Below are 20,921 nucleotides of genomic sequence, written 5' to 3'. Positions count from 1 at the left end.
CTACAAATGTATATGTTATTACTCAGATCATTGTATGAATAAACCATAAAAGGACGAGTTTCTTTAATTTGTCGTTAAGGTTACACAACTTCGAACAGGTAGAGTGGACGTGTCAGAAATGATGATATATTACAGAGCTGTCATCACGTGATTTAGCTGCCATATGTAAATTAGATCCCTAACGAACCAGTCAGATCACCGTTTGTGGTGAGGTGTAAGACAATTAAGGCGATTGTTAGTCTAGCTGTGTGTCGCCTCCCCACTTTCGTCGTACGCTCTGTTGGGTTAAGACCGTGGGTCGACACCGGAGATATGTACACCAGAGTCCTCCTCCTCCTTCTTTTCTGCGTCGGATATGTTTACCCGAAGTTTCCTCCTCGAGGTAGGAGACCAAATGGTCGACGTCAGATCACCAACCTGTGTGAGGAAGTAGTGGGGCAGAAATTCCTCAGCCACCCCTCCGACTGTACCAAATACATATTATGTATTGGTACCACGCTGCACAATCTCAACTGTGGAAACCAAGTTTGGGACGAAAATCTCGGCAAATGTGTCGATAAAGGCATGACCAAGGGGCCGGATCCCTGTCGAAAACGTAGGTACTGATATATTGGGTAAGACCACGAGAACAAACCATGGCCATGTTATATATAAGAATTATTTCATCGAGGAACATAATGAATTTTAATTTACGTTAAAAATATGAAATTAATTAATTTATTGGATTACATCTCCTTTTCTATTTTAATATCTGTTTAAATCTGTTTGTTCCCATGCCCTCCTTTCTGAGTTGACCACTTCTGAAAGAAGGTTGTCTTTATTAATTGACATGTACTAGGTCTGAAGATAATCTCATATCTAAATGAGCTAATATCCTGTTTGGCCTCTGTACAATTATCCCAGATTTATCAATGATGAGCTATTATTACTAACACGAAATTTATAGGCGATGTCAATCGTAAATACCTTCATTCAAAAGTTTTTTACCAGCAGATTGCAAACTTTGGGCGATACATTGGAATGTTTTGTTGTCACGATACGGTTCATATTTTCAGAACGTGATATTACCTGGATTTGACATTGCTGTACGTAGCGTTTTGGGTAATCGAGACAAAGAGAGGAGTGTGGGCCATCTGTTTTCCGAATAATCTTCCTCTGTAACCAATCGGGCACTACACTGCTAAATGTCTATCTTGTTAAAATGAACATTGGTGCCACGCATTCATTTTATACATATATTTATATATTTTTTATACATGTGTTCAAAATGGATTATTAAATTAATAACACATTAAGTAATTGAATCATCTTGTTCACTATTTAACACGTCAAGCTCTGGTGTGGCTGACATGTACAGCTATACGCTCTCCTCGTAATGTCTCCACCACCGACTTGTATGTTAATATATTATAATGAGGCTTATTTAGGTTAACCGTTCAGTTTTGAATTATGTATTTATTTGTTAGGTTTGATAAAGTGATTATTGTTAGTTTACTGATTTACCAGGGTTACAGATAAATTTAAATAAAAAGACTAAGTATTTTTCTTTGTTTTCATGGTAAATACTCAAATGTGATTGGTCGAAAAATTCTTTTCATTCTTCTATGAAAGAAATTCAGAGAATGGCGCGAAAAATGTGACATCACATTACGACAATTGACGTTGCGTATTGATTTGAGAAAAATAATCCTATTTAAAACCAGTAAAATTGTACATAAAACATGTTTTAAATTAGAAAGTCATTTTCAAAAATTAATTATAAGCGTTGATGTCAATTATTTTTTAGTTTCATCGGGGTATGAAACAAATTTTGTTTGCAAACTTCTGTAATTTTATACAGTTTGCAAACAAAATTTGTTTCATACCCCGATAAACTAAAAAAAAAATGACATCAATGCTTAAATGAAATTGATGTTAGTGAGAAATTTTAACCATACACATCATGTTATACAAAAAGAAATATTTTGTTTCAAATCTGAAAATTGTTAAATAAATAACAAACTATGTCTTTGAACGTACCACTGAGAATTTCACATGGATTGTGTTTTGTGAGTAATTTCTTTATAGAGAAAACTTACTGTATGATAAAGTAATGGGCACGCCAACGTGCCGGTAAGGACGGAATGCTCAGTCAGGTCATGCGGAATGTCAAATAGATGGAAAGATATTAATCATTGAATATCATAACCATGGAAGGATATTTTTCATTGACTTTTGTAGAATAAAGGAAATAAATAGGTTTGATTTGAAAATATTTTATTGTTATAAACAAAAGGATCGGGCACAAGTTATTACAACTTAGAAAAAGCCCTCTCCACAAATAAATAGGTACATGATGTTTTGAATAGTCTGACAGCTCTGAGACTTTGTATTGTTCTGCAAGACTGCATCACAAATATACTGACATGACTGTGTGTATCTAATGATTTTGTATAAATTTGACGTGCTCTGTAGAATATTCGGTGTTTGTTTAGACAGACAGTAATATGGACAAATAATCATTATGATAGGATATTAATACCCGCCGTTTGTCTTTTCTGCACTCTAGTGTACTGTGAACTGAAACTATACATTAGAGTAATAAGTATCCCGGAAGTATCATTTCCTGATTCCTTGACGAAACCCGACGTGTAAATATGTCTGTCAAAGACATACTCAAAACAGCAAAAAGGCACACTGATGGGCACAATCAGAAACATTAAAATCCAACTAAAAAAGGGAATTATAGTGTCTCGTATAAGGCCAAGAAGGCTCCCATGCTATCTACACAGCCTTCAACCTTCCACTACTTTGTATTGCTATCAAGAAAGGGAACATTCACAGTAGAAAAACTGAACCGTCCCTTTTATGTAGGATTTTACTAGTTGTCCATATAAGTTTGGAGAGTTTGTATTTAATTAATCAATATCGGTATACTAAAGTGTAGTTTACAACCTGTTTCAGCAATGGCCATTATATCTAAAGTGAGAATTGAATTAATGCGGTAAAGCCGTCTTGACGTATCCCGTCTAAACCAAGACTATACAGTATATACAAACCGACAAAACTGTTTTGTCAAATCCAGGTAAATACGAGTACTAGCATACAGTCAACTGCTGCGTACTTTACAATCATGCTGAACACACTGAATATTGACACAGTCATCCAGACGCGGATGTCTCAGACAGATGCATGGATCCACAACATGTTTGTCCAAAATACAAATCATCTCTAAATGAGTACTGATTCCCATTCATTTCTTTAACGCTAAACTGATTTGATGTCCCGATAAAAAATCTGTACATCGTTTAACACATGTAGAACACATCGTCTGACCTCTCTTGGATAGATATGAGCATATAGTATTTTCAACGAATATACTTATTATAAGATATGACTTGTTGTATTTGTCACGAAAAGTTTGTATATCTCCACGTGTTTAATGTCTTTGATTCCGCAGACGTCGTATATACTCTCTCTGCATGCCCTGCATGCGTCAACCACAAATCAAATTAAGAAATATTAATGAAATCCTAGGGGAGTAACGAATAAGAAAATAAAAAGTAGGTTCATATTTCCCAAAGCGCTGTCAACATACTAGGGCGGAATTATACAGAAGAAACTATATACTAATTTACTCGCTACATAAAATGATCACATTTTATTTAGGCAGTCAGTTGATTAGCCTACAAATGTATATGTTATTACTCAGATCATTGTATGAATAAACCATAAAAGGACGAGTTTCTTTAATTTGTCGTTAAGGTTACACAACTTCGAACAGGTAGAGTGGACGTGTCAGAAATGATGATATATTACAGAGCTGTCATCACGTGATTTAGCTGCCATATGTAAATTAGATCCCTAACGAACCAGTCAGATCACCGTTTGTGGTGAGGTGTAAGACAATTAAGGCGATTGTTAGTCTAGCTGTGTGTCGCCTCCCCACTTTCGTCGTACGCTCTGTTGGGTTAAGACCGTGGGTCGACACCGGAGATATGTACACCAGAGTCCTCCTCCTCCTTCTTTTCTGCGTCGGATATGTTTACCCGAAGTTTCCTCCTCGAGGTAGGAGACCAAATGGTCGACGTCAGATCACCAACCTGTGTGAGGAAGTAGTGGGGCAGAAATTCCTCAGCCACCCCTCCGACTGTACCAAATACATATTATGTATTGGTACCACGCTGCACAATCTCAACTGTGGAAACCAAGTTTGGGACGAAAATCTCGGCAAATGTGTCGATAAAGGCATGACCAAGGGGCCGGATCCCTGTCGAAAACGTAGGTACTGATATATTGGGTAAGACCACGAGAACAAACCATGGCCATGTTATATATAAGAATTATTTCATCGAGGAACATAATGAATTTTAATTTACGTTAAAAATATGAAATTAATTAATTTATTGGATTACATCTCCTTTTCTATTTTAATATCTGTTTAAATCTGTTTGTTCCCATGCCCTCCTTTCTGAGTTGACCACTTCTGAAAGAAGGTTGTCTTTATTAATTGACATGTACTAGGTCTGAAGATAATCTCATATCTAAATGAGCTAATATCCTGTTTGGCCTCTGTACAATTATCCCAGATTTATCAATGATGAGCTATTATTACTAACACGAAATTTATAGGCGATGTCAATCGTAAATACCTTCATTCAAAAGTTTTTTACCAGCAGATTGCAAACTTTGGGCGATACATTGGAATGTTTTGTTGTCACGATACGGTTCATATTTTCAGAACGTGATATTACCTGGATTTGACATTGCTGTACGTAGCGTTTTGGGTAATCGAGACAAAGAGAGGAGTGTGGGCCATCTGTTTTCCGAATAATCTTCCTCTGTAACCAATCGGGCACTACACTGCTAAATGTCTATCTTGTTAAAATGAACATTGGTGCCACGCATTCATTTTATACATATATTTATATATTTTTTATACATGTGTTCAAAATGGATTATTAAATTAATAACACATTAAGTAATTGAATCATCTTGTTCACTATTTAACACGTCAAGCTCTGGTGTGGCTGACATGTACAGCTATACGCTCTCCTCGTAATGTCTCCACCACCGACTTGTATGTTAATATATTATAATGAGGCTTATTTCCTCGTGTATCTCATTATAAAATATAAAATCTTATAACGTTAATTAGTCGCCATGTCAATCAAGACAGTTGGTACAGTTGGCGACAACTACAGGATTGCTTTCTTTACCTAAATATTATTTTGTAGGTATCATCCCTGCCTAAAATGTCATCTCATCAATAACTATCCTTCCTGAACTATCGTCTGATCAGCTCTCATCCTTCCCGAAATATCGTCTTGGACTTCCTAAAATATCGTCGCGTCAATTACTATCCTTCCTAAAATATCGTCTGATCAGTTACTATCCTTCCTGGAATATCGCCTCATCAATTTCTAACCTTCCTGAAATATCGTCGCATCAATTACTATCCTTCCTGAAATATCGTCTGATCAGTTACTATCCTTCCTGAAATATCGTCTTGGCCTTCCTGAAATATCGTCTCATCAATTACTATCCTTCCTGAAATATCGTCTGATCAGTTACTATCCTTCCTGAAATATCGTCTTGGACTTCCTGAAATATCGTCTCATCAATTACTATCCTTCCTGAAATATCGTCTCATCAATTACTATCCTTCCTGAAATATCGTCTGATCAGTTACTATCCTTCCTGAAATATCGTCTTGGACTTCCTGAAATATCGTCTCATCAATTACTATCCTTCCTGAAATATCGTCTCATCAATTACTATCCTTCCTGAAATATCGTCTCATCAGTTACTATCCTTCCTGAAATATCGTCTTGGACTTCCTGAAATATCGTCGCATCAATTACTATCCTTCCTGAAATATCGTCTGATCAGTTACTATCCTTCCTGAAATATCGTCTTGGCCTTCCTGAAATATCGTCTCATCAATTACTATCCTTCCTGAAGTATCGTCTCGTCAATTTCTACCTCGCCACCATCATATTGCCAGAGGAAATGGAATATTTCCCAATGAGAGTATATGTTGTTAGTCAAAACATGTCATAAAAGTATCGATCATCTCTATCTCTCGAGAACCTCTTCTCAATACCAGTATTCTGCAAATGATACGTTAAAATATAACAGAATTATATTGATTCTTGAAAACAAAATGCGAAGGCCAAAACAGAATATATATTTCACGTTAGTTAAGTGCCGCCATGTGGTTAAGATACCTTGAGGTAGGTCAGTGTGATGTTGTTTTCTATTTGATCATTAACCTGATCATGCTTATATTTTACCAGCTAAGAGATGGGGACCACCACAGATATACGCCTCTCCACCCCGCACGACACCAGGAGGACGAAAAGCCGCCTGGAGATTTGCTAAGCCCGTATGTACTACCGGATCCAAGAGAAGAATAGCCCACCCGAGTAAATGTGCCCAATACTACGACTGTGGTTCGAATCGTCAGGAAGACTGGTGGGGAACCAACCTCAGGGAATGTCCCTACCCGCTTCTCTTTAATGTCCGATACGCACAGTGTGACCATTACTCCAACGTCAGGTGCGGCCGCAGAGCTGTCCCCCTCGACCCCTGTAAGTACAATCACAAATCCAAAAGTAGGTCAAGTCTGAGCATACCCTTCAATACAGTCTAATCCTAGCCCTGTAATTACAATCCCTCTCGATCCCTGTAAAGTCACCATCTACCCTTGTAAGTACAGTCTCCTCGTCCCCTTAAGAACATGCCTCCTTAACTCCATGAGTACAATCCCTTTCGACCTCTAATAGAGTATCCTCGTCCCTTTTAGTACAATCTTCCTTAACCCCGTAAGTAAAATCCCACTGGACCCCTGTACTGTCCCTACCTTCAACCGTAAGTACGATTCCCTCGTTACCTTCAGCACAGTCCCCATTGACCCCCGTTAATAGCTAAGTGCAAGCCTTCTCGACTCCATACAGTCTCCAACTACCCCTGTAGGTACATTTTCTCCATCCCTTAATTACAATCCCCATCCATCTGTGTAAGCACAGTCGACCCATCACCCGTAGCTACTTTTGGGCAGTCCTTATTATATTTCATCCCATATAATACAGTAATACGTAAAAAGGCGACTGCGATTTACCTTTTGTCAGAGAAGTTCAAAAATTTGAAAAATATAAAAGGGCGGAAATAAAAAGTATGCCCCCCTCCCTAATATTTTCTACAATATTATAAAATGTTCTTTCAACTTTCTATAGAAATGAAAAATGAAAAGCGTAACAGGAGAGAAAATTGTAGACTTCATGTATAAGCAACATCGCTGCAAGACTTTAATATTAATACGTCGCGTTAGGTATATGGCTATTTCCTCGTTAAATATGATAATATATGTAATATATTCTACAGCTGTAATACAAGTCACTCAGGACAAATATAACAAAGACATAATTACTGGTGGAGTTTTACTCTGTTTTCTATTTTGATAATTATATTATTTCATTATCAATATGTTATTAGCATAAATGCATGTCAAATTTGATATCTTTATATACTATGAGTCACATGATTGATAGGAGAAATGCTTCGTAATCGTTTTTAATGGATTTAATTTTGACATCCTTTCACTGTAATGGTTAGCATTCTAACTTATCAACTTACATTTGTATTTTCATCATAATATTAATTTAATCTATACACATTAAATGTACATACAATAAATAACTAATAAATGTATTACTAGTCAATGTACAGAAAATAACTTGATGATTTATATTGCAGTCACTAAAATGTTTAACCTACATATAAAAAAACTTAATATATATATATTACTGAAAATGAAATACAAATGTATGATGATACTTAGATACATTTACACATCGATTATTACAATGATTATTAACTAAACACATTTATACATTAAATAACTTCAATCCAGATCACATGTACATTAACATATACACTACCTTAAATGTATATATTATCTCTGAATGAAATCAAAATGTATGGTATCACTTACATGCATTTACACATAATATGAATAAAATGTACATTACCTACATACATTTATGGATATAACAACTTGTATGTCGACTACACATAAAATAAATGAAATATGTATATATATTACCTCCATATGGAATACAAAGGTATAATATTAATTCAGGCATTACCTGTATATACTTACACATAAAATAATTTAAAATGCATATTGCCTTAATACAATTATAAATTAAATAACTCGTAACTCATAGACTAACTTAAAATGTATCCCATACATCCATTTATACATTTCGACCTACAATTACTAAAACTATATTACACTTTACCTGGAAATGAATGATAAATCACCGTATACACTTTCAAAACCTTGATAATATAATTATATATGTCATAGACTGACTGATAGCTAAACACATACAATAATTTAATGAGATATACTACCTGTAAGTGGATGATAATATTACCTTCATATATGTACACGTGACAGTTTGATAGAAGATGTTACCTGTAAATGAATGATAATATTATGCAAGGGTGCATTTAACATAAGTTAATAAGATTTGATTCCTGTTATTAAATAATAATATTTCCTATGTACATTAAATAACATGTGTTATATGTAGGATGTTTCGTAAATAAATCAATCACATCTTACTAAAATATTACTAAAATACTAGGTTAACTAATTCAACACATGACAATTCGTCATATTTGAACATTAACAGTTGTATAATTATCGTAGAAAAAAAAAAAAAAAAATGGAAATCCCTTCATAAAGTGTTGCGAAGCATTACGTCGAAATACTGCGATATGGGAAAATGCCAGACAACCATCAAGAACGTAACAAACATGCTTTTTCGATTGAATAAACCTTTCAGAATCAACTAATATCACAAGGATAATTAAAGTTAATATTTCGATGTAAAATGTCAAAACAATCCTATTTACTCTGCCATATTGTCATTGCTTTCACTTATGATTCAATGTCCATAAAGTCAAAGGTTTTCACATGTATGTATATGTAAAGTAAGAAGAAGAAACACTATACCTGCTGAACGTTTTTGTTATATAAATAATTCATTTTGCGCAATTCCTTCATAGAAAAACAGTATTACAATATATCTGACCTAGAAGGTTAGACCTGCTAATCCACATACAGAGTCTGATGTTCGTAGTCACTAGCTATATGGAACTTTTTATACGAAGGAAAAATGATGACAAACGATAATTTTAACGCAACATATAGTTAATTGGTGAGGATAATGTAATATATAGATATACATACCAATGATATATACACAATAATTTACTGATGAACAGGTACAATAGGCTGTCTAACCTATTTTCATATCTCTCATGGCAATGCAAATTAGATTTTGATAAGTCGTATTTGGCATTATAAAAGGTCATGTCTATAATGTGTTAAAGGTAAGTGACATTCACGTGGTTGCTCACCAAACATTTAACACCTGATAACAATGTTCTAAGATACAGAATATGTACGATATCGTGCTCTAAGATCATTATAATATATTGATGTGTTTATTTAAACCTATGAATCTTCATGCCTACTAGTGGATATCAATTAAAACAAAACATGTGCTTGTCACCTGAGTCATAATATATTTTCTCGTGCATTAATTGGCGCCAATTAAAAGCATTATAATTTAATGCCGTACTTGGGCTAAACTATTTCTGTCAAATGCTGTATATGACGTTGCTTTTGACAGACATTTTGATAAATAGCTTGTCGTGTGACACAGGGGAAATGTGTACATACGCGACGAAGATAATATACCTGTATGTTATAAAAAAAAAAAGGTGAAAGTGAAGTTACGTGTATACAACATAACTTTCCACTTTACATTTGATTATAAAGATATATGTATGACTTTGTTCAATGGCTTCTCAACCCAATTATATTCTGATTCGGGAAAAGTAAGAAATACTTACTACACATAAATTAAGGACAGGTCTAGGATGTTTTGTCCGTATAGAAGAGTGTTTTTTTCTGGGTTTTTTTTATAGCTCAATGTCATTGTGATTGATTGTATCAATGTCATAAACACATTAGATACAACGCTGTGCTTCCGATTAGTCAAATTACAAATTTAAATAAGATGACAAAATGTTTCGATCTTCACATATAGTTTTACTGCATGAGTGAAATATTTGATTGATGTGAATTCGTTTTAATACAACCATCACTATTTTTAAATAACTTGAATAGTTTGATAAACACGAAATGAATTGTGTATGTTAATTTCATGTATATGACTTGTCTAATCATTCGGTGTAAGCTACGTTCACCTTGACAACCCATCTGCATTCGGTGTTATGTAATACGTAGCTGTTTTACATGTATATACATGTTATTTGCCTGTAAACTATCACACTTCTTTTGTCTGTATGACCGCAGACGTTTTCGCAAATTATTTTGTTTCCAAAATCAAGTCCATATTTAGCGTCTGTTCTCATATTAAAGTAAAAGAAAAAGGAGAAAAACACACACACACACAACTGCGCCAGTAAACAAAAAATAGATTCTGACCGATATTTAGTTTCCTTAATGAAAGCCTAGTAATAAAAATTAATTAAGATACATATATAAATATCATTTTCAGAATCTGATTTCTTATAAAACATTATTCCAGAATAGGAATCAAGGTTCCTCATATCAATCATGCAGTGGAATCCAACGATTCCTATAAAAAGTGTATAAAAATGGCGTTTTTACAATAACATGTTGAGCTTAAGTGTGATGTTTGATTACCTATTGTCTACTTTTGTCTTTCACAGGTGACTACATTGCTAACCAGTGCAGAACCATATCCTGCCCTCCATGCATTATGCGCTACGGAACATGCAAAGGCCTCCCGAATGGACTTCATCCATGGAAAAACCGGGAACAAACACCACACTTTCTGGTTTGCAAAGATCAACGTGTTGTATTCCATGGCAAATGTATGTCTCCCAGTCCAGGGTACAGATTCGTGTTCGACCCCGTTATCCACACCTGTCTCCAGCCCAAGGATGGCTACAAGTTCCCTTAATTCTCCGCAAGGATTCCGATATCCATATCAGGTGTTACAAAAGGAATTAAATTATATTTTTCATAATTGGACTGGAGTTGTTTCGTGTGTGAAATGTACCAATCAGCATAAACACCGGCATTTGGTTTTTAATAAATAACAGATATGATTCGTGTTGTTGTTGTACGATATTTGCTATCTGATCACCTGTTTACACAGAAAAACAGCGCCAACAAACATCCTGGCCTTACTGACGATAATTGTATTCACCAGTGTTTCGTTCATATTTTGGGAATATGACAGTACTTTGACCAGGGTTTACATGGTGGGTCTCGATGATGCCGCTTTCTCCTCCAGAAAACCAGACCAGACTCTTGTACTTCATCAAGCGTCGCAATATCGGTCTTGCTTTTGTCCATATTTTGTACATATTTGTTCAAAGGTGGATTTTGTTTTCTCTTTGGTATTCTTTTGTTGTTTTCTCCACACATGTATCTATAAGCAGTTGGCACCGCTTGTTACGGTCAAGGAAATATAAACGCTACCAGCAATATTCTACAAATATTTAAGCTGCACATGACAAACGTGTCAAGAAATATTGATAGACACTGTCATCTGGTCGTCGTGGTGACCGTAAATATAATCAATTGATAAAGAGGTTTAAAGTTAACGTTATAGCAAAGTAGAGGAAAGTAACATAATGTGTGAAGAGTAAAAAACAACATAAAATACATGTATACATAGGAAACAATAACTACAAATCGAAAAACTAGGGCAAAATATGAATAAAAATTTAAAGATTCGTATGGCAGGTGTCCCTGCATACTCAGGTCACAATCTTAAATGACAGTAAGGGTGATGATAACGTCACCACAAGGCATATCCTCAACAAGCATCACACACGTCTCCATATCGCCTAAGGAAATAGAATATTTCCAAATGAGAATATATATCGACCATCAAACTTTCGACCTACATCTCTCGACACAACAGAGAATACCTACATGATAACAAAACCGTAACCTTAACTTAATCGATAAAACGAGGGCGAAATATGAACAACAATATATATTTGCATAAAGACCTGAAAAACACAAGGATATTAAGGTCATGTGTTCCGGAAGGGTCGGAAGGGTGAGCGTCTTCTGCTTACGGCATCCATCATATAAATCTAGGTTAGACCAAGTTTAAGATACATTCCGAAAATGAGAACTAGGGTAGTGACAAACATTGTACACGTCTGACTTCATGTCTCATAAGGAAATAGTAGATTTCCATGTGATAAAATGATGTCGGCCATAAAACTTTCCCATGGTTTTCATAAACCTATATAAACATGGTGGCAATGGCGGCCGTATAGTTACCGTATTTGTTTTTGTTGGGAAAACATTGAGTAAAGTACTTGTAGTCTAACCATCGTACACATCTGGTATACTACTAGTCTAAACCTAGTGTACTACTTTTCTACATCTGGTATACTACTAGTCTAAATCAAGTGTACTACTAGTCGTCAACATCTGGTCTAGAGTAATACTAGTGTCAATCTAGTGAACTACTATTCTATATTTGATGTACTACTAGTATAGATGTGGTATACTACTAGTCTACATCTGGTATACTAATAGTGTAAATCTAGAGTACAACTAGTCTAGGTCTAATGTACTAATAGTGTATACTACTAGCATAAATCTAGTGTACTACTAGCCTAAATCTGATGTATTATAAGTCTAAACCTTGTATACTACTAGTATTCATCTGGTATATTTCTAGTCTGAAGATTCATTTGTGTACTTTATCTGGGCCATGAAAGGTATATTGATAAGGTGACGTGACGAATGAAGAGTGGATGAATGAAATATAAAACATAATGAATTACAAATTTACAGAATGAATGTACTACAGAATGAATGAATTACAGAATAATGAAATACAGAATGAACGAAAAGTTGATGAATGAATTATAAAAATTAATGAATTACAGAATTAAAGAATGGATGAAGAGCCCTCTTGCAAGAGGACACTTATGTGTACGGATACTGAATCCAGGGTCCCAACCTTGGCAGCAGTCTATACATGTATGGATGTTCTTGGAAATAAAATTATTTGTACCTTTTAAAAAAAAACAATAATAATAATAATCACGATAAAAAAAGGTGACGTGTGACAGAATGACGTCTCTAATACTGTTAATTTGGGTTAGGTATGTCACCATGTAATGTTAGTGAGTAGACGGACGGACTGGTACGGAGTTACCAGGATGTACTAGACAGGAGGAGCAGTGGTGTCAAAATCCTCTATATGTAAGACACAAAGAATAATATCTGGATGTTTTTATCTAAGGTGATATTGTAACTCTCTCACCTGTACTTTTTTGATCATACTCATCATCCAGCGCTCCAATAATAGTTATATTTATAAACAGATGATATCCCAAGTGACAGCTACCAAACACACGTGATGTTGTTAGTTCTACATTGCCGTGTATCTCTATACTTCCGTGCATGACGTCACATAACAAGATTCATGAACGATCTTGTGACCTGTCAATACTGAACAATGCGCCATGGATTGACGTACTATTTCTGAAAATACAGGCTGTGTTACCTTAGAGAGTACCATTGGAAAGTATAATATACGCTACTCTACTACTGAGTTTGGTTGGAATATTGGTTTGGTTTATTTTGTTTAACGTCCTATTAACAGCCAGGGTCATTTAAGGACGTGCCAGGTTTTGGAGGTGGAGGAAAGCCGGAGTACCCGGAGAAAAACCACCGGCCTGCGGTCAGTACCTGGCAACTGCCCCACGTGGGATTCGAACTCGCAACCATGAGGTGGAGGGCTAGTTATAAAGTGTTGGGACACATTAACCACTCGGCCACAGCGCCCCTTTGTTGGAATAAAAAAGAAGAGAAGAAAAACTTTCTAACAATAACAACAACTATTTATTCAATTATCATAAAGCATTCTAGAAAACAACAACAAAAAACTACCGCAAACAATCTCATATAAACATGGCACATTGACAAAAGTACATAACGGGTGGGTATTTAGACTATAATAGGAGTATAGTCAACACACTTCTTTAGTACAGGATCAAATCGCTGGGGTTTCTCTCCGGAACATCTGTTCTGGGAAATAACTCGATCGTTTTTGCACACAACATAGAATGGCGTCCTTTCCCTTCCAGACCATACGTTCGGTCCATCTGGATATCCGTCACAGGTGGGCATGCGCAGATGACAAGGGATACAGTGAGCAGTCTTGCACTTGTTGACATCATAGTCGCCTGTAACAGAGTAAGTTAGATTGATATACAAATGCTCAGTTTGTTTAATCCTTAATATACACTGCTATGTAATGGGAACATGGATAAATAAAAACAAGAGCACGATAGAGCTGAGAGACTAAGAGAATAAGGATTATAATAGTGTCTTCGGATAAACAAACTCAATTATATACCGTGTCCCCTCCAATCCAAATAAATGTCAAACAAATGTACAAAAACATACAAATAACTTTTATTAGTGCTGTAATAATTAATATAACGGTTCTCAAAAACGGATTGATAGCATGCTGACACACAAATGAAGTCAACAACTTGAGGTGTACGGAAAAAAAACGTGCATCCTCATCCAAGGGCAAACGGTGAACGCTAATTAGGGCCAAAAGTGTGGACATTCGGAATGGAATTAGGAATGATATAAATACATTTACTCAGTTTCGTCATAATCTAAGATTTTTCATCATGATACAATACAATCCTTTATTGTTTTTGTGACCAATTTTTAAATTTAGTGATTTGAATAGACTAATGGAAAATTGATGGGGAGGAAAGAATCACTTAAAAGAGCAAATATAATGGCTTTATACTTTATCAGCTGAAATATTCGCGTTTGTACTCTTCTGGCAACACTTAATGGAAAAATAAGTTCCGAACTAAAATATTGAAAATGATAAATCCATAAGTATCTCAATGCCTGGTGTGTATATTTGGAGAACAAAACATTTAAAAGTAATTGTACACTAACATGGTTCCTTAGGCTCCCGTCTGGTCCCACATGTGACACTCTCTGGTTGTTTGCACGATGCCGTAGTCTCGTCATACAGCTGAGGGTAAGGACACTCCCGTTCTATAATGGAGCCAGTCCTACGGGATGCTGGACAGTCAATGTACTTCGCACAGGAAGTCACCACAGATAGGTAGGACTTGTCGCCCTGACAGAGGCTCAAGCTTGGTTTGGTATCTAAAGAGGATAAATAAATTTCAATTTCAACAAATTTTATTGCAACAAAGCAAACGGATTAGGCGTCAGGCAAAGCCTATATAAGCCTTCTCCATACAACTTCGGTATGTTACAAGCATATAGTACACAATATTAACAAGCATATAAGTCATATGTACAGTGTATCTCCGACCCCACTAACAATAGTTCGACACTTTAATATAATATGTATTCAAATCGATGAGTATCTGTAATATATTCTGATATACACTTTAATAAAAATATGTTGGTTTCTTCTTCGCAGATATGACATCCATGGAGTAGTGTTCTAATGTTAAAATGGTTATGAGTAAAAACTGGGTTATTGAGATTATTTCTAAGTTTTAGTCTGTGGATAAATAAAGGTATCACAACAACCTTAAATACAGATACATACAGGACGTGATTATAAAATTAATAAGGACATGCAGGCAGTGAATATACTATGCAGATAATAACACTAATATAGCTTATTGTACAAAAACGAGAAATTACACCAATAATGTGCATTATGTACTTAATAATCGCACTTAAATCATAGATTCATAATTTATTATTTTCATATGTGATCCAAAAATCGTTTTTTTTTTAAATTCGATATTGTATGTTGCTATCTATATCATATATTGATATAATACTTGTATGTTATATATTTACATATTAAATATTTATGCATTATTCATTATTGTAAGAAGAAATCATAGAACCTCTTTTAGGTCCTTATACGTTTGTATACAGGACCGACACAAGAAACCATTGCTATAGACGAAATCAAGGTCCAAAAATGACCATGTTACTGTACGAAACGCATTACAAACATACAGTAAGTTATCAGAGGGCATAAACTAAAGGGAATGCTGGATTATGAATTATTAGCATTCTTATTACTTTCAAGACATTACATTGAACGTAAATGACCTACACACAGTCATTTTATATGTAAAGTATTCTGATCATTGAACTATATCTATCGTCACAATGCCGCCTTAATTATTAATGTCATTTTGAATCCTTTTTGATAATTACTGTCTTATGCATCTATTATTTGATTATTTAAGGGTAATGTCTTCTTTCGACAAATACTTTATCGTTATAGCAGTTATTAGTGTCAACAAACTCGAATTTTACGATAGAATAAAAGCGCGATAATCAATCACCCTTAGTAAGAACTGGAAGGAAATTCATTGCGGAAGCCGTGAAATGAATTTGCTTTACAATATTGAGAAACAATTACTTAAGCTTAGTAACTTACACAAAACTTGTCTTTATGTTCATAATGTAGAGCTATTCGTCTGTATGTCATTGGATTTTCTAATCCTGAAGGATTTGTGGAAGTAATATTTGCGCAGTCTAGCTATAAAATGATGAGTGATAAGTACAATGTTTATCGTAAACTTACCTGAACACTTGTCCTGGGTGGACCCCGCCTTGACACATCGTTTATTGCTCACGTCCACGACGTTTCCCTTAGGACAACGGAATTGTGACATGACTTCTCCCACACACATGTAAAACACATCACAATCCTTGGGGTCCCCCTTCCACTGGACACCAACATTACCGTCACAAACCTCCCGAGCTTCTGTCAGAACCACGACACCAACCATCAACACAGCCAGCCTCTCCATCTTCATTGTCTCTATTAATGGTGTGGAATATTCACCTTATAGTGAATAATACCGTAAACCTCCTGATTTTAAACTGATATTCTGTAGTTATATGTACAAATTAAATTCAGTTAGGCGCACAATAGGTGAAAGGAATGCTGCCTTATGGAGCTACTGTCTGTTATATACCCTCTATTTACTGACCACTCCTAAACTGACCTCGAAACCTAGAACAACAACGTAGGGATGACGTCGGGAAGCGTGATGCTGGTATTGCACGTGTTTGTGACACTAGAAGTATCTAGAAGCATTTTATCCCCGTATCAATAACAATGATGCAAGTTTTGTGATAAACAGTACAAACATTTCTCATGATGTAAGCCTTTAATCACGACTGCCTAATTCACCTTGATTCCATTAATGTGTTTATGTAAAATCTACATATTTTATATTCGATATTCATAAAATCATTTATATAAATATATGAATACATATAACACTTTTATTAATAAAAAGATATGGTATTTTAGAGGTTTTTTAAGTTCTTAAATTTAAAAACCTTAGGATTTCATTATTTTTCGAATCTTGATTTCGGTAAATTTGTATCATCTACGGATTTAAAATGATAACAAGCGGCGTATGAAGGGGTATCCTTTAAATGTATCTAAATATAGCATTAAACGCCCACAGAATCGCTGAAACCAAGGTATGTATGACCTCCCTACCTAAACACGTCCGGTATATAGTACACACTGCACATACATACGGGTACCTACCGTTATATTGGGGGTTGTGATCAAGGCGGGGCCACGAAATGCAAAGTCTGCAGAGTTAGCAGCACTCCTCGGTCACATGATTTACACATTGTCATGTGACCAGGAAAGGTCCAGAATTAGGAACCTCTAATGTCGACTTCCTGCCAACAGACTATGTAAAGTATGTATGAAGATGAGACAAGGCATTATATTCCGCATGTTGTCACGTAGAATGGGGTGTTGATAATGTTGATTACGTGGTATCGAAGCGTTCTACTTCGTCATTTCCGATGACCAGCAAATGAATTTGATGGCATCATCGTAATTTAGGGATAGTTCTACCATCGTATATATATGGACAAATCCAAGTCATGAAATGAAGAATAAAATTTCACAAAATTTAGCCATTCTTTCGTTTAGAACTAAAGCAGAATTCACCATGAATGGACTTGTGATACTATCAACTCTAGCTGTAGTATCAGCGTTTGACGTAACCAAAGAATGTGAGAGCAGCACAGGTGTCGACTGGAAAGAAGACCCGACCGATTGTTCCGTGTTTTATTTATGTTACAATGGACAGAGGACTAAATATGTTTGTCCTGAGAATATGGTAACGGACTCCGACAGCAAGGCCTGTGTTCCAAGAGGGTCGAGGTTAGACAAATGTAAGTACTTACTTTACCTTTTCTTCATTGGATTAGTGATTTACATGTTAAAAAGAAACAAAACGATATTCGACACAATTCATTTACACAAAAGGATAACAAAACTGAGCAGTCTTAATAGAATAAAATATAAACGACGTTGCGATATATATGAATATCGGTTAAATATCTGCAGGTTCTAAGAAAGACACACCACTTCAACAATGTAACGCTGCCCTGAAGGAATCATGTGCCAGATACATACACTGTCCCGTCCCGAGGGAGCTAGGAACGCCCGTTATACCGGAAGTACAAGAGTGTCCCTATCCACTCCTGTACGACGAGGACAGTAAGCTTTGTGCCTATCCAGACTCCATCAATTGTGGCGACAGGATCGAACCCAAGGATCCATGTAAGTAAAGATAACTTATACGTCAAGACTAATTGTTGTTATACACACATGCTTAAGCGCAATTATAAAATAGAGAGATTTTGTATATTGTACTAAGCATTTCACACTGTCACAGAAGTCATTGTTAACATGTTTATATATCAATCATGTTCGCACTTTATTTGATTATATCTAAATCCATAATATCTCATTTAACTAAAATGTGTTTGAGTTAGATAGTTTATGACCATTACGCACCAATGTATATTTTCATTACATTATAATCAAGTTTAAATTATATAATGAAAATAAAAAACAGTGGAATATCTTGTCGAAATAAGCAAGTATAATATTAAAAGCATATAAACTAGATTTAATTTGGATTTATTTTTCTTAAATTACTGACATTTACTAACCTGATTCAGGTGAATATAAGGCCAATCAGTGTGAAGGTCCTAATTGTGTGCCGTGTAGCGCCCGTCATCCCAGCTGTACCGGACAACCGGACGGACTGAATGTGTGGCCTGGAAGGGAACAGACCCCTTATTTTGTTGTCTGTCGAGGAGATCGCGTGATCTACCAGGGTCTGTGTCCAGAGGGAAATAAGGAGCGAATTTTCGACCCTGAAGCAGCAGGATGTGTGGATATATAGAACCATTGTAATGAACTGTATATCGATGTATTCCAGTGAGGCTCTACAACACTGACTATCTCCACCATGATATTTATTCTTCTGAGATTACATATGATATTTCTTACAATAATGTTTTGTAATAAATGTTTTTTCACATAAAATGTATTTTCTCTTTTATGTTTTGTTATTTGAAAGGATAATGTCATTATTAATAACACATTTGATTATATCCTCAATCAATTATGGATTTGACATGCATGAAAATGTTATCATATATTGTATACTATAAATGACTTACTTCCCAATGTCTAAATGACTTGTTAATGACCATAATGTGTATGAGGACTGTACAAGCGACACTCACAGGATAATTAATACACCTTGATTAATTAATGCATACAGTATACAACGTGTCATGAATAAAGGCGCATCATAAATATATGGCTGTATCGTCAAACTAGAACAGTGATGCAAGGGGCCACAGTTGTGGACATTCAGAAATAAGTTAGAGAGTACAGAGTGTACTTATACATACACACATAGCTCATATTATGTATCCAAACTTGGAACCGGTAGCATTAAGCAATCGTAGATGGTAAAAATACTTAACCACTTCACTTTAATGCATTTCTTAGGAATGTAATAAATCTCTTTATATGCATGAGCATGTTAATGACTTTGGATTGATTTTGCATGATAAAAACACTCGCAAATATACATATAATAATGTTTTGTTAAATAATGAAATGAAATTTTCATAGATGAAAGGAGCAAATTATGCCTTTAAGACAAATTGACAAAATGGACATGCTGTTTCTAGCATAACATCTCCAACATTGATGAATATTATAAACATACCAAATTACAATATAACAAGACTGAAGTTTTTGTTGTTGATTGAAATGTTGTTAAAGGTCATTTTGTCATTTCTAATCATGACAAATATATATAAAAAAAATTGTGGCACTGCAATTGCACAATTTTAAAATGCATTCAAATAAGATGTATATCATTGTAATAAATGTAAGACTTTATATTGAAATGTATACCAGTATCATTTTGGCCATTTACGATGTGTGTGTCAGGTGAGATTCTGATCGTTATTTACAGCTTAGTTTACCCAAATATTGTACATGGGAAATGTTGGGAAGTTTTAGAAATAGTGCTAGCTTACTTTGTAATTTGTATCTATAATCGTGTGGAAACCATTGCAACCGTGATAGGACGTTGCCTATAGAAAACAGAAGTGGAATCTGTGGGATTGATTCGATAACTACACTTAATCACATATCAAACAAACTTTCGTTCATAATGAACTATCATGATGTGTAACGTACTTGAAATACAGGATTTTCGTCCTTGGATTACGATCACCGAACCACGGAAGGGACATTATCGTAAAGCTAAACATCGTGACTGAGTGTGTTGTCCTATTCGCGGCGCCATCTTTGTTGATGAAGGAAGTGATGTAACGACTATGTTATAAGATAGGGACCGATAAATACTCTCTAAATAGTTTAGATAATTAATAGATATATTGTATAAGTGATTTGGAAGAATGTGGTATCGAGTTGTGAGAGCGAACAGAGTTTATTTATTGAAAAGTCCGCGGACTATGTTTCATGTTAGTAGCATCT

General features: G+C 35.2%; 3 protein-coding genes across 5 annotated transcripts; 2 read left to right on the top strand and 1 right to left on the bottom strand.

Annotated features, from left to right (window-relative positions):
• Nucleotides 1-245: 245 nt before the first annotated feature.
• Nucleotides 246-11,162, top strand: LOC117330329. Of its 2 annotated transcripts, none has more exons than XM_033888535.1 (3): nt 246-595; nt 6,279-6,572; nt 10,759-11,162. In XM_033888535.1, the coding sequence occupies exons 1-3, from the start codon at nt 313-315 to the stop codon at nt 11,010-11,012; spliced, it is 831 nt and encodes a 276-aa protein (XP_033744426.1). In that variant the 5' UTR covers nt 246-312; the 3' UTR covers nt 11,013-11,162. The 2 variants fall into 2 exon arrangements, with proteins under 2 accessions (XP_033744426.1, XP_033744425.1); XM_033888534.1 differs by lacking the exon at nt 246-595 and adding an exon at nt 3,868-4,260.
• A 2,752-nt stretch (nt 11,163-13,914) lies between these two features.
• Nucleotides 13,915-18,050, bottom strand: LOC117330325. Of its 2 annotated transcripts, XM_033888530.1 has the most exons (4): nt 17,637-18,050; nt 16,653-16,892; nt 15,020-15,235; nt 13,925-14,277 (listed from the first exon to the last, which is right to left on the bottom strand). In XM_033888530.1, exons 2-4 carry the CDS (start codon nt 16,885-16,887, stop codon nt 14,039-14,041), a joined length of 690 nt encoding a protein of 229 aa, XP_033744421.1. In that variant the 5' UTR covers nt 16,888-16,892; nt 17,637-18,050; the 3' UTR covers nt 13,925-14,038. The 2 variants fall into 2 exon arrangements, with proteins under 2 accessions (XP_033744419.1, XP_033744421.1); XM_033888528.1 differs by lacking the exon at nt 17,637-18,050 and having other exon boundaries at nt 13,915-14,277; nt 16,653-17,309.
• LOC117330326 lies at nt 18,002-19,445 on the top strand. The gene is made up of 3 exons (XM_033888531.1): nt 18,002-18,280; nt 18,456-18,671; nt 19,076-19,445. Exons 1-3 carry the CDS (start codon nt 18,055-18,057, stop codon nt 19,300-19,302), a joined length of 669 nt encoding a protein of 222 aa, XP_033744422.1. The 5' UTR covers nt 18,002-18,054; the 3' UTR covers nt 19,303-19,445.
• The last annotated feature ends 1,476 nt before the right edge of the window (nt 19,446-20,921 follow it).

This window comes from Pecten maximus, chromosome 7 (genome assembly GCF_902652985.1).
Source record: "Pecten maximus chromosome 7, xPecMax1.1, whole genome shotgun sequence".
Classification (NCBI taxonomy): domain Eukaryota; kingdom Metazoa; phylum Mollusca; class Bivalvia; order Pectinida; family Pectinidae; genus Pecten; species Pecten maximus.
This window is presented reverse-complemented; position numbering and strand designations above follow the sequence as displayed.